Here is a 15,943-nt window from a genome sequence, read left to right as displayed (position 1 = left end):
ACAAATGCACTACGTCCCCGCCAAACGGACCACATCTGTTTGGGTTCCTCTTTTTCGACTAAACAAATTAGCATTAAAATGCCTCGCGGAGAATGCCAAGTGTCCGTTTCTAGATGAGGGGGCAGGGACAATTCCGAGGGAGCCCGGCTTGCGGCTGATGCTTTCCTGTCCCGCGTGTCTGGGCAGGAGCCGGGTGGTTGGCGGGAGCCAGGGAGCACGGGGACCCCAATGCCCACAGAAGCTTAGGGTTGGGGCTACTGGAAAACGGACCCGCCTGGCTCTTTCCTGGCTCTTTGATCCAAAGTTTTCCCTAAACGATTCCTGAGAAAATGGAAGTGTCTTTCAAGAAGCACTTTACTTGGAGAAGAAAGCAGCTGACTTTAAAGGTGCTGAGGCAAATGCTCTCGACAGGAACTGACTTAGCTCTGAGGGTGGCCCTGCCGCCCTGAAGAGGGTGCCGGCCTGGGAAGTCCTGGGGGTGCGGCTGACTTGGTGTAAACAGCAGGTAGTAAAACGCCCTGGGTTTTCACCTTGTTAATGGTCTTGTAATAAGTGGACCTTTACCCGGGCCTGTATATAAAGGAGGTCCTTCCTTACAATGAGTCGGGGACCACAGGTGTCAGGAGGTCAGGACAGGCTTGCATCGTGGTGATGGGCGGCGGCATCTGAGGGGCCGCATAGCCGCTGGGCACTGCCTTCGCTGGGACGCCTTTCCCGGGGCCTCTCCTGGGGCCCACTTCCTCATGGCCCTGACCCCAAGGCCTCTCCGAGGACCAAACTATGAGGTGGCCAAAAAACTCATTCGGGGCTTGCCAGAAGATGTGATGAAAACCCCGAACGAACTTTTTGGCCAACCCGGTACAGTGTAATTCTCCTTTGTCCACCCTCGTCTCACCGAGTTCCTCAAACCTTCGTGGTGGGAGGGGACGGCTGCGTCCCGCACGTGGGCTGATCGACATGAACCAGGCCGGAGGGGGGGGGGGTCAGGAATCAGCACAAACCCTAAATCAGGCCAGACAGGGCCAGCATCTCAGTGTCCACTTTCCTTTTCTTTAGGTTTGAACAAGCAGCTGTCTCCAGTCACCCAGTGGCCCACCGAGGAGGCGACCACAGTTACTGGGGGTTTCTGTTTTCTTCTCGAGATATCCCAGGCGGGAAGACAGGGAGGTTTGTTTTCTTCACTTCTGCACCCCAGCACCTCACCCGAGGTAAGTAGTAAACAAGTATTTGTGAATAAAGGAATGAATAATTGTTTAAGGGGTGTCTGCTTCTTAAGGGGAGAGAGCCTGCCAAGAGTGGTGACAGCAAGTGGAGAGAGCTTCTGCCGCCTGGATCAAGCCGTGCCTGGTCTCCCCTGGCTGAAATGCGCTAGCCTTTCTCCAGCCAGTGACGTTACAGATGGCTTTCTGGAGCCGACGGGTGACGATGCTTTGCCCCCAGAGTTGGTTTCTTATTTTTGAAACACACTGCATTGGAGGGGAAAGAGGCCGAGGGCCTCGAAGGTGCAGAGCTGGACCCCCGTTTCCTGTAGGACGTCGGAACGTCGCTCAGAGGACACGTGACAGTGTGTCCAGGGCACCAAGTGGGGAGAGGCTTTCACGGCACGAGACAGCTCGGGTGCAAGCTGGGACCCCACCGTCTGGAGACGGATACCTCTCTTAATGAAGGAAGAGATTTTAGCAAAACATAAAAAGCGTGATGCCAAACGAGGAGATGAACCACCAAGCAAAAAAAAAAAAAGGCTAATACTATGAATGAAGGACTTGGAAGACAAGCGCTGAGGTCCAACCCACAAAATAAAAGAAGTTATTTGCACAGTACTGCCATGAATCTATACACCTTTTATTTTTTTTAAATCTCTTAAAATTTTTTTTATTTATTTTTAAAATGTTTGGCCACGCTGCACAGCTTGCGGGATCTTAGCTCCTCCACCAGGGATTGAACCCAGGCCCCTGGGCAGTGAGAGCCCGGAGTCCCAACCACTGGTGCCAGAAAATGCCCTACACACCTTTTAAATGTATTCAGATATTTTGATTTTGCAATAGTCTTTCTAATTTTGTTATTCATTTCTCATGTACCATCATGTCCTTTTTAACATCCCTCTTTTATTTTTTGTTGTTTTATCTTTCAGCAAAGTTGCCTCCCGGCCAATTAGTCGTGTGGCCAAAGTACCTAGAACAGGAGGACTTTGGGGAAGAAGCTGGAATGCGCCTTCCACTCCCTCCCTGAGAACTCTCCAGAGAGTGAGCTCCTGGGGGTCGCGGCCAAAGCTGGGTTCGTCCCTTTGTCCCACACCAGGCCCGGCTCACGGCACGTGGACGGTCACTTGCTCAGTGGATGACAGAGGGGCAGGTGCCTCTTCCCTCACGGACGCTTTGTTTGGTTTGTGTTTGTCTGTTTGTTGAGGGTGGGAAGGGTGGAGGGCGTGTTTGTGTTAGCCCAGCTAACGCTCCCGGGATTGTTCATCTTGTCACCTGGCCCCTCTTTAGGTGTTTGGGGTAGGGTTACTCAGCCAAGCACCCTGCTCCGTCTCCTCCAAAGTTTCCTCTGCTCCCCTCCCCTCCCCACTCCTGCCCATCCCCAGCTCTGTTCTGGGCTTTGCTTTAGAGAGAGCAGCTGTCGGGTAGGAGCTGTCTGCTGAGGACACACTGGCTTTTACCAAGACCCTGGCACTCCATCTTCACCCCCAGCCTGGCCGACCTGCCGTCTTGCACTTGGGATCCTCCCTCTCTTGGCTTCCACTTCCTAGGCAGCCCCCCAGCTTATGAGCCAGGTCGGGGTCCTATTCCTTTAAGCTGACCTGGATGCATGGGCTGGCTCTCACCCGCCGGAGGTGGGTGACGATTAGGGAAGAAGATGGAGCCAGACACTAGATTCTCTGCTAATGCATTTGAAAAAGCAAAAAGAGAGAGCAAGAAAAATCGAGGCCAAGAAGCCGAATGGACTAAGAACTCCTTGCTGCTAAGTCATTGAGCCAAGACAGCCCTGAAGACACAGGAAAGAGCGAAAATGTACCACACTTTGGAAAACAAAGACTGAGTAACATCAGGAAGGAATGATAGTAATCATCTTGGCTCGACCCTGGCTGTTTTCTTCACAAGACAGGTTGAGAGCTGCGTCTGCCCTGGATTCAGTCACATGGGGCGTGTGCCCTACTCACCCCTCCACCCCGCGCTGGTCCCAGTGGAGCCGAGACAAGTGTTCCTCCGGCCCCAGCACCTGCCCTAAAGCCACCCATCCATTCCTTTGCCCACTGACGGAGCACCCGCCTCGTGGTCACTCCCAAGTCCCTTCTATTCTGGGTGCCCGTGGATCCAGCAATGAGAAGCAGACGCTTTTGCCTTACTGGGCTTAGGATCTGATGGTGGGGCAGGGAGACGGTGCATGGACAGGTGAGTAACACCTGCAGCCTGCACACTGACAGGTGCCCCAGGAGACACAGCAGGAACGGTGGGGCGGTGGGGGGTTGGTCTGAAGTCAGAGAAGGGAGATTCCAGAAACAAGAGAAGCTGTGGGTGCTGGTCTGGAAGCGGGGAAGGGCCCTCTGGTCAGTGCAGCCCCAGACTGTCCTGCGGGGGTGGGGGGGTGGGACCGGGGACTGTCCCAGCAGTGGGATAAGGACGGTTTACAAGCCATTTTCTCTCACGAAACTGCTTGTTATAAACAGCTTTCCCAATCAGTTCCTTCTTGATCCTGGGCTAACAGACCCTGTCCTTCTGACCACAGGGGCCTCTCGTAGACCAGATGGGGTTATTCACTCAAAAAGCACTTACTGAGGGACTTCCCTGGTGGCGCAGTGTGGTTAAGCATCTGCCTGCCAATGCAGGAGACACGGGTTCGAGCCCTGGTCCGGGTAGATCCCACATGCCACGGAGCAACTAAGCCCGTGCGCCACAACTACTGAGCCTGCGCTCTAGAGCCCGCGAGCCACAACTACTGAGCCCACGTGCCACAACTACTGAAACCCGCACACCTAGAGCCCGTGCTCCGCAACAAGAGAAGCCACCGCAATGAGAAGCCTGTGCACCACAACGAAGAGTAGCCCCCTCTCGCCCCAACTACAGAAAGCCTGCGTGCAGCAATGAAGACCCAATGCAGCCAAAAATAAAAATAATAATAATAATTTTTTAAAAAGCACTTACTGAGCACCTGCTCTGGGCCAAGCACTGCTCTCGACACTGGGGAAAAAGTGCCGTGGGGCAGCAGTCAAGTCGATTGCTCGACCCTGTTTGTTTTCCACTTGCTTTTTATTTAGTTGCCTGTCAGTTGACGCCACTGATCCTACAGGACAGATGGAGAAAACGTGCCCCTGCCACGAAGCGCTTTGTGGACGATCGCTAGCTGGCCGATGATTCCAGAGAAGAAGCAAGGCAACATCCCAACCCAGTTCTTCTTTAAGTCAAAATCTCTTGGGCTGTGAGCATGTCATTAGAAAGGTCAAGAGGGCATTTCCCGAAAACCTTTCTCCCCTGAGTCCCTCCTGCCGTCAGTTACAAGTGTCCTGCTGTAAGAGGAGCGTGCTGGGAAGGGGGTGGGGTGGGTGGAGGTCAGAGGACAGAGACCCTGACTCCAGCTGAACTCAGAGAAGTGTCTCCCATCACACCTGAGTCAGCAAGCAGAAAAAGCTTTGCTGTGGTCCCAGCATTGCCATGGGGCAGAGGAGTGCTGAGTCCCAGCTATTTTCTTAACAAAGCAAAAGGAGTGAGGATGGACTGAGAAAAAATAAACGGTCAGAGGGAAATTCAACTCTGTACATCCGCAGAGCAAAGCACAGTTTCCGACAGTCTTGTTTTTTCCCTCTAGCATCAGGGCGTGGGGCACTCAAAGTGTATTTGAAGTGCAATGAAGGTGTTTTGATTGGGCAAGGCAGACCCTATTTTTATGTCTGGAAACACAAACCAATCCTGGGAAGAGGCAACGACCGGCATCCCCCTCACTGTCGGCCTACAGAGACGGACCCTTTGGTGAAATTTGGTTTTATCCACAACGGATACAGTGGTTTTACTAAAAGGAAGTTGGTACAATTTTCCCAGAGTCAGAAGGAATACCATGTTAAGAATCGTGTTTCTTAAAAAGCTAAATAAGGAAACTGGACATGACCCCTTTCCTTGTCATTAGTTTGCCATATTATGAAATAAAGCCCAAGTGCAATCCCGTTTCGAAGCACAGGCTCCTGCTCCTACCCGTGTGGCCCCCCTCCTGAGTCAGGGCCCCCGGGCTGAGTCCTGTCCCTGCAGCCACTGGCCCGACAGGCTGAGTGAAACTCTGCACATCAGGTCCAGACAGTGTGTCCCAGGCTGGGCTCCCGACATGGCCAGGGCATCGCCAGGATGAGCAAACTCAGACCCTCCTGTCTTTAACCTCGGGTCCCTGGGAGGTCCTCTGCATGTGCTCGTGCCTCCCCAGTGGGGTGACAGGACTCCCCAGAGACCTGCCGAGGGATGCTTGGAACACAGGGGCTTCACCGTCCGGGAAGTGCTGCTGGTCGTCGGTCAGGGTCGGAACACCGGGCCGTGGAGGTGAAGCCCTGGGACGTCAGGAGCCCAGGTGACCAAGCAGCTGTCTGGGCTCCAGGGCTGAGGGGGTCTTGGGAGCGTGAATTCCACGTTCCCGCAGGGATGAAGGGGCAGGGGTCTGGGAAGGTGGTCGTCTGAGCACAGGGTAGCCCCAGGGAGGTGTGAGAAGCAGCATGGCGGCAGGGTGGGGGGGGTGGCAGTGAGGGGTTCCCGTGGAAGGTTCTCATCCTGGGGTCTGAGCGCCAAGGAGCTGAGACATCATTTGTTGTGCAGACTGCGCATTGGGCACTGTATTTTCTGAGCTGGGGAACGACAAGTCAGGAGGTCAGAGAGGCCCCAAGGACCATTTCTAGGGCAATGGTTTTGAAGGGAGGGGAAGGGAGAGACTGGGTGATCCAGAGCAGAGGGTGGGTGTCAGGCGGATTCTTTCGGGAGCGCAGGCTGCTTGCTTCCACCCCCTCAATAAGAAACACCCCCGGGCGTTCTGCTCTCCTCCCAGCTCATGAAAGTGAGGCAAGCGTTATCGGTTCCACCAGGAACCGGAGATGGAGTCGAATGACGCCACACACACTACGGTTTGAGGTGCTGGTTTATTGCAGCAGGAAGAGAACCGACTCGCTTTACAAATCTGAGGGCTGTGGATGTCCCCACCAGACACACTCGTGCCATTTCCCACAGTGCGACCTGGACGCAGCCAAGAGGTGATGTTTCAGGTAAGCGGAGACAGAGATCAGATGCTATCTGCAATCGCTTTGGAAAGTTTTGAGAGAACAGGCATATTGCAGGCACTGTTTAAGGGTTGCATAAATTCCCAAATGGATTCCTTCAGGGGCACTGAGTAACTGAAGTATCCTGTTAAGCTTCAAGACCTTCGGGCAAACGGGACAGACAGTGGACAAGCAGGTGGACGTGAGGGCTGAGGAGACTGCTGGTGGCGGAGGCCACCCCTGTCTGCGGGGACCCATGGGCCTCCCGGGACCATTCAGCATCCCCATCCGGAGTCCGGCTCCTGCTTCCGGCTCTCCAAGCCACCGGACGTGTGGAGGCTAATTTCTGAATTTAGAAGATAGCAGGATGGAAATGTGTTCCTCACTAAAGGGACAAGAATGTGAGCTATGTGGGCCGGCTGGCCCCTTTCTGATTTCCCCTCTCACTCAGCCTTGAGCTGAGCCGATGACCGCAGCAGTGACTAGAGAGGACGAGATGGGTCAGAGCCGGAGGGATTTCTAGCTTTAAGTCTAGCATGACCCTTCCAGAAAGAAACGCTCTGACACCTTGCATATTTTAAAGTGAACTTTAAAGATGCCTTTGATTCCCTGGCGTTTCTGAAATGCCGATGCGTGATAGGGTGGGCGGTGGGTGGTCCAGCCTGAGATTCCCCAGACAACCGTTTGGAATTCTTCCCGCAGACGCTGGGCAGCAGCTTGTCCTTGGTGTTCTGTTATCGTCTGAGGGAAGATGAGGCTGAGGGTGTGTGTGGGACGGAGGAAGCTGGACCCGGGGGCCCTGGCTCATTCACAGGAAGGGGGGCTGCGACTGGCAGCCTGCATTGCTTCTGACAGCCGGCGAGGGACCAGAGGCCACGGAACCACAGATACCAGCGTGCGAGTGTGCACCTCGGCCGGCCAGCCCGGTCGGCAGCTGGGGAGCGTGCGTGGAGGGGCTACGAAGGGAAGGTGCGCTCCCACTTCTACCTGAGGGAGAGGACAAGTGGGTGGGGTTAGAGGAAGAGCTCCGTAAAGACCCTCAAAGAGGAATGCTCTCCTTACGTAAACCTGCGGAACCAACCCAGTTCTTATTTGGGGAGCATTTTGGATATCACCGTGGAAAGAGTTGTCGAGTGATCACCGAGCACCAAATTAGTTTACAATCTCGTTCTCAACGCAGCGACTTCTCTCCTGGTGCATTGGAATTACCAAAATATCCTTGCCTAACAGCAAAGGGGAAAAAAAAAAAAACCTGTGCGTCTCCCTGGATGTGTTTCGCTTCTCCCCACGCGCCGGTCTGCTGTCAGCTCTGCGGCCCCCCCGCGTCGCCCTGCGCAGCCGGCCGCTTGCAGGTCAACATCAGCAGCAGGAACAGGGGCAGGTGCCAGAGGCTGCAGAAGAACAGCTTCCGGGAGCTCTTCCGGTCTGCGTCCCTGTAGAACCGAAAGCCGAGGTAGGAAATGTACAGGTTGATGGGGAGGGCGATGACGGGGAAGGTCCACGTGGTGACGTCCAGGGCGGGGGCCGCGGCAGACATTGCGACCAAGGCCAGGCAGTGGCGCAGGGCGACGCGCCGGCACAGGTCCGGGTGGGTGACCGACATCATGCAGTAGCCGCCCCGGGAGTAGTCTTCGCGGAGGCCCCAGCTCAGAGCGTTGAAATGAGGAAACTGCCAGGAGTAGAGGATTCCTCCCAAAAGAAAGGCTCCTGCACAGAGGTTTGGGGAAGCAAGACACGTTGTCATCAGAGATCTACAGAGGCCCCCTTTCCGACAGCTGCCGGCCCTGGCGGTGCGCTCCCACCCCGCAAGCCGGACTCCCTCGGGTCCTCGCGCGTCTGCGCTCCCCTCCCTGCTTGGAGATGGAGGCGGGCGGGGGCGGGAGGCTTCCCACAAGGGTGAGCACCTGTGGCACCTGACCGCCCCCCGCCCCCTGCGGTGCCAACACCGGGACAACAAGGGAGGTCACGTTCAGGGGTGGCCCAGTCCCAGAGGGCCTTCAGGGCCGGGCTTTTAGCTCTGTTTCCACCAGCCGGCTCGCGAGTGAGGGGCTTGGGCAGCGAGGTGGAAGGCCGCTCCGGGCAGGTGGCACCCCCCGCTCGGCACCGACAGAACCGCAGTCCTTATGGGCGGCACCGGGGACGCGGCGGCAGCAGGCGGGGCGCACGGCCCTCACCGCAGGGAGGGCGGGGGGCTCCCCAGCGCAACCTGAATACGCAGAGCGGCGCAGGGGCAGAGGCTGTGCGGTTTCTCAGGACAGGTGAACACCTGGGCACCCTTTCTCCGGAACTGGATCTTGCCCCCAACACGGTGGGGTGAAGGCTGCCAGTTACTGAGTGCCTCCTTCTAACAAAGACTTCTACAGTCACCTCACTTAATCCGACTGCAGGACTTGAGGTAGGTTTTATAATCCTCATTAAGCAACCGAATCAGATGATGCTACGTTCTCCAACAAGAGGTGAAGGAGGAACTCAGCGGGAGCCCGTCTGCTTTCAACCCCGGCTCCCCCGCGGCACTGAGCCGGGTCTCTGGAAGGGGCTACAGCCATTCCTGAGCGGACGGTTCATTCCTCCTCTCCTGACACAGGGCGCGTTCCCCCAGTGCCTACTGAGAGGCGAGCGCAGCCTAGGCACCGCGGATGCAGCGTGGGCGCCAAGCCACGTGGGCCGAGTTCCCCCAGAGCCGCGCATCCAGAGGCCCGCGGCGGCTGTGCGGAAGCATGTGCAAGGGGGGCACAGGGCACGGGGCGCAGCGCGTGGAGCGAAGCAGACGTCTAGAGGAGGACGTCTGCGCCCAGGGAGTAGTGACCAGGCCAGTGCGGTAATCAAGGCCCCCGGGCAGGAGGCGCGGCAGTCAAGGCATGACAGGAAGACTAGGGCGTGTGTTAGGATCCACAGAGCTGTACAACAAAACAACAAGGTCGATTTTACTGTATGATAATTTAAAAAGTAAATTAAAATAAAGAAGGCAGGCGTGTGTCTGGAGTGCAGAGAGCAGCGGGGCCAGGCTCCAGGATCAGCCAGAGGGACAGGCAGGGCCACCCGCCCCCGCTCTGCAGGCGGTGCCAAGGACTGTTCCATCCTAGAAGCAGCAGAAAGCCATGAAGGGGTCTTAACGCGTGAGTGCACGTGTGCGTGTGGCAAGAGGGGCTGAGGAAAGGGGCCCTGGTGAAAGGAGACACAGGAGGGGCCCAGGCAGCTCTGGATGGATCACTCAGGAGAGGAGAGAAGAGAGGGGAGTGAGGACCAGGGCGGTGACAGTGGAGCAGGAGAGATGGGCCTGAGAGGGACCAAGGAGGCAAAGGTGACAGGACGTGAGTGCAGAGAAGGGAGGGACACGTCGGGAGCGATTCCTGGGCCCAGGGGTGCCCGGAGACCCCGCGCCCTGGAGGACACACCCGGAAGCCGTGCAGGGCAGCTCCTGAGGGTAACTCCGGTGTGTTCGGTCTGACACGCCCTTGGGACATCCACAGGGCAAGTCGTGAGGAGGGTATGGGCTGCGATGCGTCCCCCACGGAGTGAGCCACCTGTCCCGTCATTACCTATTTCCTTTTCCCTCCGGGATGTGAACTCCGTGAGGGTCTGTTCCTCTTTCTTTCATCTCCAGAGAGAAGCACTGCATACCATCGGGCAAAGGGTCCTCCAGCCCAGCCCCGGAGCCCATGTGCATAGAGAACTGCTCCACAAAAGCCATTCCCAAGACCCCCGTTTCCAGCACTGACGTGTGAACCTTAGGACCGTATACTGCCCCCGCTTCCGTCCTCCTCGGAGGGTCCCGGACACGCTGACTCACTCGGGGTTCCCTGTGTCTCAGACCCCCACCTGCCTCTGGGGCCCCTGATCCGAGAACTGGGAGCTTGAGGACCCACTGGAACCCACCCTGGGAAGCACTGTCCTGCAGGGGGCTTGAGCATGTGCACCCACTGTCCTATCTTAGGTGGTGATGCAGATCTTCTGAGCCCCTCGTCTGTGGGAATGTGCAGAAAAAGAGGGCGAGGTCCGGGGGGCGGGGGCGACTGCTAACACAGGACCCTCACCAGGAGAGAACACAGTCAAATCATTGAGAGTCCTCCAGAAAGTAAGTGTGGGCTCCCAAGTCCTGCCACGCACCTGCCGGCGAGGATCAGAGGAGGGAACCCGCTCTTCATTTTGGATCTTTATTTATGAGTCAACCAACGCCTGGTCAGCCTTCCAATCCAGGAGGAAAATAACAAAGGCTTGCCCTTAGGGTCCCTATTTCGGTAGGGTGGCTGTCACATCCCCCCCAGACCATTTTAACCGTGTCTATAAGTAGCACATATATACATCTTCGTTCATGTAGACACACTCCAGTTTGAACAGCAAAAGAAGCAGCTACTGGGACTTCCCTGGCGGTCCAGTGGTTAAGACTCTGCGCTTCCACTGCAGGGGACGCAGGGTCGATCCCTGGTTGGGGACCTAAGATCTCGCATGCCACGGGGCCAGGAAAAAAAAAAAAAAAGCAGCAGCTACTATTTGTTGAATCTGGTGGCAAACAGAAGACGGCGTCAGCCACCCACCAGGTACGACCCTGGAGGCCAGAGAGGCAGCGGCCAAAGCGACAGAGCCCTGCACGGGGTCCAGTGGGAGGCGCACACGATGAGGCGACACTGACGGCTGCTACTCAGAGAATCAAAAGAGGGCGGCAGGACGGGCGACCTGGGAGTGGCTGCTCAGGGAAGGCGTCCCCAAAGGTGGCGTGTGAGCCACGTCCCAACTGCACTGATCCTGGGAAGAGTCACTCGTGTCTCTGGGAGACGTGCAGGCTGCGGGGAGGCACGGGGAGTGAGGAGACCGCCAACAAGGGCGGGGCCGGGTCTCAGGGTGCCTGCACACCCGATGGGGAGGGGCATCTCCCGCAGAGCAGTGAGAGCAGGGAGGGGGGACAGGTGGTAGAGACCACCGAGAGGACAGGTGGTCGGGGGGCACTGGAGTGGCACACGCTGATGCCTTTTCCTCCGGGGGGGACCCGCACGGTTCACAGTGGAGACGTGAAGGTTCTATCTGTGGCCGTTTTAGGTTTGCCCATCAGACATCCGTCCCCACGAAGGCCTGGAGGCTTGTACGCAGGCCCACGGAGGGGAATCACGTGCATGCTCTCCTGCTCCCGGCACCTTCCTACAGGCACAGCTGCTCTCATCTCATAGATGAGAGAGATTAAGTAACTTGCCCAAGGCTATTCAGCACCCCTGGCACCACGTACCAGCACCTTCTCCTAGAAAGCTGTTGCCAAACAGCAATTGAAAATGGTAACAAGGGACTGCCAGGTGGTCATCAGAATGCCAGTGGAGCAGAGTAGAGGAAGGCTCGCTGGAAGGAGAAATCCCGTTTACTAAGATAAGAGTGCTGGTGACTTAAAAAAAAAACAAAAAACAACCAAGGTTGTTCAATTACAAACACACAGGTAATATTTTTCTTGACAGTGAGCACCCTTGGGGAATTAGCCAAGACAGAAGGGAAGGGGGCACCACCCAGGTACAAGTGAAGTGGAAAACAGAGCGACAGAAGGCGACTTCTCCTTCGTATTCCGATGGCAAAATAGAGCCGTCTCTGGATGTCAGAGGGGCCAGCACCGAGAAGGCAGCGTGACTGGTTCTCGGGGCACCGGGCCACTCGGAGGCTTTGAGCGCAGCCCTAGCCCAGGGGGGCCGACAAGACCAAGCTGTGTCCCCACAGGAATGGCATCAGGGATCACGTAGAGACGGGGGAGGGGACAGGTAAGTCAGGGCTCAGGGGCTGTTTTGCTCTTGCAATAGCCGAGAAAGAGCCAATTCAGCCAGGAAACCAGGCTTGAAACGGTTAAGACATCAGGCTCCCACGTGGAATCTTGCTTGTCTTTCTCAAAAGCCGTCTTTTTTCCTGTGCCAATTGGAGTATTCTGTTTTGCTCAATACACGTTTTTAGTTATGCTTCTCCTTCAAATAACATAATTAAAAAAAAATCACTTTCGTAAGAGTGGCATGCTGCTTTCTCTGGGAGAGGAAATTGGGTAGGGGTTTGGGTCATGTCACAGATGAAAGAGCTTTAGAAATCACAGCTTAGCCTTCAAGGAGTGTAATCAGAAAACCCCACCCCACACAGCTCTCCTGGATGGGCTGCAAGGCCTCGGCTCCTGTAAAAGATGTAAAACAAATGACTGTCTCCATCAAGATAAGGCGAGCTAGAACAGGAAGGCTGGAATTAGTCCAGGGGCCTTGGGGGAACCCACCTTCCTCGGGGGGGAACATAAAGCCCTCGGTTTCCTGACTCAAAGGCTTCACCTCAGCCTCACCCCCACAAAGCAATCTGTTTTTACTGGGCCCATGGTCTGTGACAACAAATATTTACTGTTCGCCCACTATAGGGCAGGCACGGTCTACTCTCAAGGCCTCTGCTGGAGTCTGGCCAGGGACAGACACAACACACAAGGGATCACAGCCCAGGAATGCCACCTTCGGTGCAGGGCTTCAGGGGAGCACACAGGAGCAAGACCTCAGTCGGCCCTGGAGAGGTCAGGGAAGGCTTCCTGGAAGAAGTGGTATGTAAACTGAGATTCAAAGATGGTCTCTGAGGTTCAATCCATTCACACAAGCCATGCGTTTTCTCCTTCTTTTCAATGTGTGTTCTCATTTTCCTACCGGTCTGCAGAATCTTCATACATACTTGGTTTAATCGTATCCAGAAGAAATGTCTGCTTCCTTTCTTTTAATCAAATATCTGTTGGTCTATGAATAGACAGGATACGGGAACCTGTGAGATAGTTGGCCTATCTATGCAAACGGACTCTCCAGAGGACAGCAACTTCCTGAGATCGTGACGCCACGATCCCAGCTTGGAGGCAACTCCAGAGAAGGGCCAGGTGTCTGCGGCCTTCCTTCCTTCCCTCCACACACAGAAAACAGAGGTGAGCTCATCGACTGTGCTGTGTGTGACCAGCTGAGGGGAACCCTTATCTCCTGGCACCCTCTCCGATCAGGGGGGCTCCTTAGGTGAGGCAAGGCCAGCCAGTGTCTTCCCAGTGACTCTTGGAAAATACTCTCGGAACATCTCCCAACCATCTCTACGCCACACCGGCAGGCGGAGACCCTCTGCTCAGGTCCGTAGCGTACTTCCATCATTTTGTTGGCAAACAAAGCCAAGGCAATCCCAGCCAAATGGCTTCCCGACAGAGTGGAGACAAAAGTCTCCAAGCTGGAGCTCTGACACTGTATGGGCTCTTCCAAAACACAGTCCTCTGGAATGGAGCTCAGTGGTTTCACCTCGCTTTCTCTGCTGCCTGGCGGGCTTACGTCCAACCCTTCCCACCCCGACCCCAACCATTCACTGCCCTTCGCTGCCCACGCAGGGACTTGAAAAGGAGGAGAGACGCAGGTCCAGTGAAGCCCGTGCTGCGCTCGGGCAGTCCTCCCTCTGCGGACAGTGGGTTCCCTCTCCACGCGGCCCTCAGCAGCTTTGGGGTGTCGTGCTCATGTAAACTGGGGCTGGCTGGGGGAGCACAGCCAAGTCCAAAGCTTCATGGTCAGCGATTTCAAAGCCCTTCTTTTGAGGGTGAACACAAGGCGCCTGTGGGACAGGTCAGCCTCCCCCACGTGATGAACTTCCACAGCGCCGCAGAGAAAGGGAAGAGGATGGGGGCCAGTTCATCAACTGCATGGCGACAAAGGGGAGATGAAAAGTCCCCTGGAAATAGGAAATAGAGTCGGCAATGGCCGCCTGCCCTTGAAGAATGCTCTGGCAGTGACTGGGGAATGGTGAAGAGGCACGGCGAGGAGAAGGGATGCTCTTCCTGCCCTCCCTCCACGGGCCACTCTCCGTGGTCCCCGCCCCGCGGTCCCTGCCCCGCCGTCCACGCCCCGCCGTCCATGCGGAGCCACCCGGGGTTTCATGTGAAGCACACTCGGAAGCAGAGGCAGCACGAAGCCCCGACTCTGAGGAAGGTGACCCCTCTCCTCCGCTTCCCCCCGCTTCCCTGGGGGCTCCGAGCCTCTGTGGGTGCTCCAGGAAAGTCACCTGCTCCCCACTCCTCAGCTCACACTTGAAGGCCTGTCCCTTTATCACCCGAGCATTCATCTGTTTGTTGAACAGAACTGATTAAATGTGCACTGCGGGCCAGGCCTCATCTACTGTGGTCCAGCTCCTGTGATCCTGCCCAACTACGCGACCCGGGGGTGACAAGGCCGGGCGCATTTTGTGCCAAACGGTCGCCAATTACACCGCCGACCTCCGGCTCGCTGCGTGTTTCTCATACTGTCCTTCTCAGACTTTTGTTCCTTCGTCTTTGAAGAGAAGAGGGCTCTAAATATCGTTTGGTTTGCTAATATTCCTGTAATGTCTCTTGGTCACTCTGTCTTTAGAAATGTCATTTATCTTAATCAATCTCAAGCTCTAAGACTAGTTATGGAAAAATCTCACACAAAAGGAATTTACTCGTTTTCGAGTTTGATTTCAAAGTGAGGCAGTGTTTTAAAGGAAATCTTCAAAAGGGCTTGGGTTAAACAGCGCCTGGTACTTGTAAGCCCTCAATAAATATTTGTGGAATGAATGAGTGAGTAAATTCTATTCTACCTTCTCATCCCAGAATAAAGGAGGTAAATAAAGTGAAACAGTATTTAACATTTTGTAGTTTACCAGCTGAGGCTAAAAAAACTCATTCTCTTTTTGTTACTAGAACCATCCATCTGTCAAATGTCACTTCCTGATAAGAGTCCGTCTCCAGAGTCCTCATTTGTAACTGAATGTTGGCTGACATAATTAATGTTGACCACACAACAACATCTGAATTACAAACCAAAGGCCATTTACAAATCTCTTCAAGGCAGTCACCAGAAGCATGCCATAAACACCCAAGACCGGGGATTTATCCAAGTATAGGAAAATGACAAAACAGAATCTGAGCCTTTTTAAGAAATGGGGGCGATGGGAAGAGAGGTGGCTTTGGCACGGGGGAGGGGGAAGGGACTTTAACCTGAAGGCTTCGGGATAAACTAGACCGTCTCTGGAGGTGAACGCTGTTGAGAGGCTACCGTGTGCGGCTCCAGGCCGGGCCGAGCAGGAGCGTCTGTGGCCGGGCACTTATCCGCGGTGTGCCCCCCACCCCCAGACCCCTCCCCAGGGCGTGCAGGTCACTTGTCTCCCTGCTGGCCACTGCCTGCAGAGTCAGAGCAAGCATCTCCGTTCCTACGGCAGCAAGCTGGCTGCGCCGTGGGCCAGCCCTCTTTACTGGGCCTTCCTGAGTTTTAGTTGCTAAGCATTTTTAATGTTTTCTGTTAACAGCAGTTAAGCCCCCCCCAAAAAAAAAAAAAAAAAAAAGCAAAGTAATTAGGCAGGTGGGAGGAAAGGTCTAAGCCTGGGTCTCAGAGAATGGACACAGGAGAAAATTCCACTGTAATGATCACCTCTATTGACACAAAGAGCGCTTTTGGGGCTGGCACACTCTGAAACACAAATTCCACTGGGAGAGAAGAGCTAGCTGTTCACAGTTCTTTGTGCAGCTACAAAGCAGCAAACACCAAGAACACCTAACGTTTGTTTAGCTTTTACAATTTCCATCTGTTAGTCTGTTTGTCTTCACCTCACCCGCTCCCCCTGCCCATCAATCTCGCCTCACTCGCCCACCCACACTGAGCTGGATTCTGAAGGGTCATATCAAGCACAGGCTTTGGACCCACACCACTGGGGCATCTAGAACAGCGAGAAATTCTTTTCCACTAGTGGTAAAAACAAACA

At 55.2% G+C, this 15,943-nt stretch overlaps 1 protein-coding gene across 2 annotated transcripts in view; it reads right to left on the bottom strand.

Annotated features, from left to right (window-relative positions):
• Positions 1-6,089: 6,089 nt before the first annotated feature.
• Positions 6,090-15,943, bottom strand: part of LOC118887536 (protoheme IX farnesyltransferase, mitochondrial) — a 108,427-nt gene continuing 98,573 nt past the window's right edge. For both annotated transcript variants that reach the window (XM_036838417.1, XM_036838418.1), the window contains one exon: positions 6,090-7,930. In XM_036838417.1, the coding sequence (XP_036694312.1) occupies positions 7,527-7,930 (404 nt within the window). In that variant the 3' untranslated portion in view covers positions 6,090-7,526. The remainder of the gene's footprint in view (positions 7,931-15,943) is intronic.

The sequence above is a fragment of the Balaenoptera musculus genome, chromosome 20 (assembly GCF_009873245.2).
Source record: "Balaenoptera musculus isolate JJ_BM4_2016_0621 chromosome 20, mBalMus1.pri.v3, whole genome shotgun sequence".
Lineage (NCBI taxonomy): Eukaryota > Metazoa > Chordata > Mammalia > Artiodactyla > Balaenopteridae > Balaenoptera > Balaenoptera musculus.
This window is presented reverse-complemented; position numbering and strand designations above follow the sequence as displayed.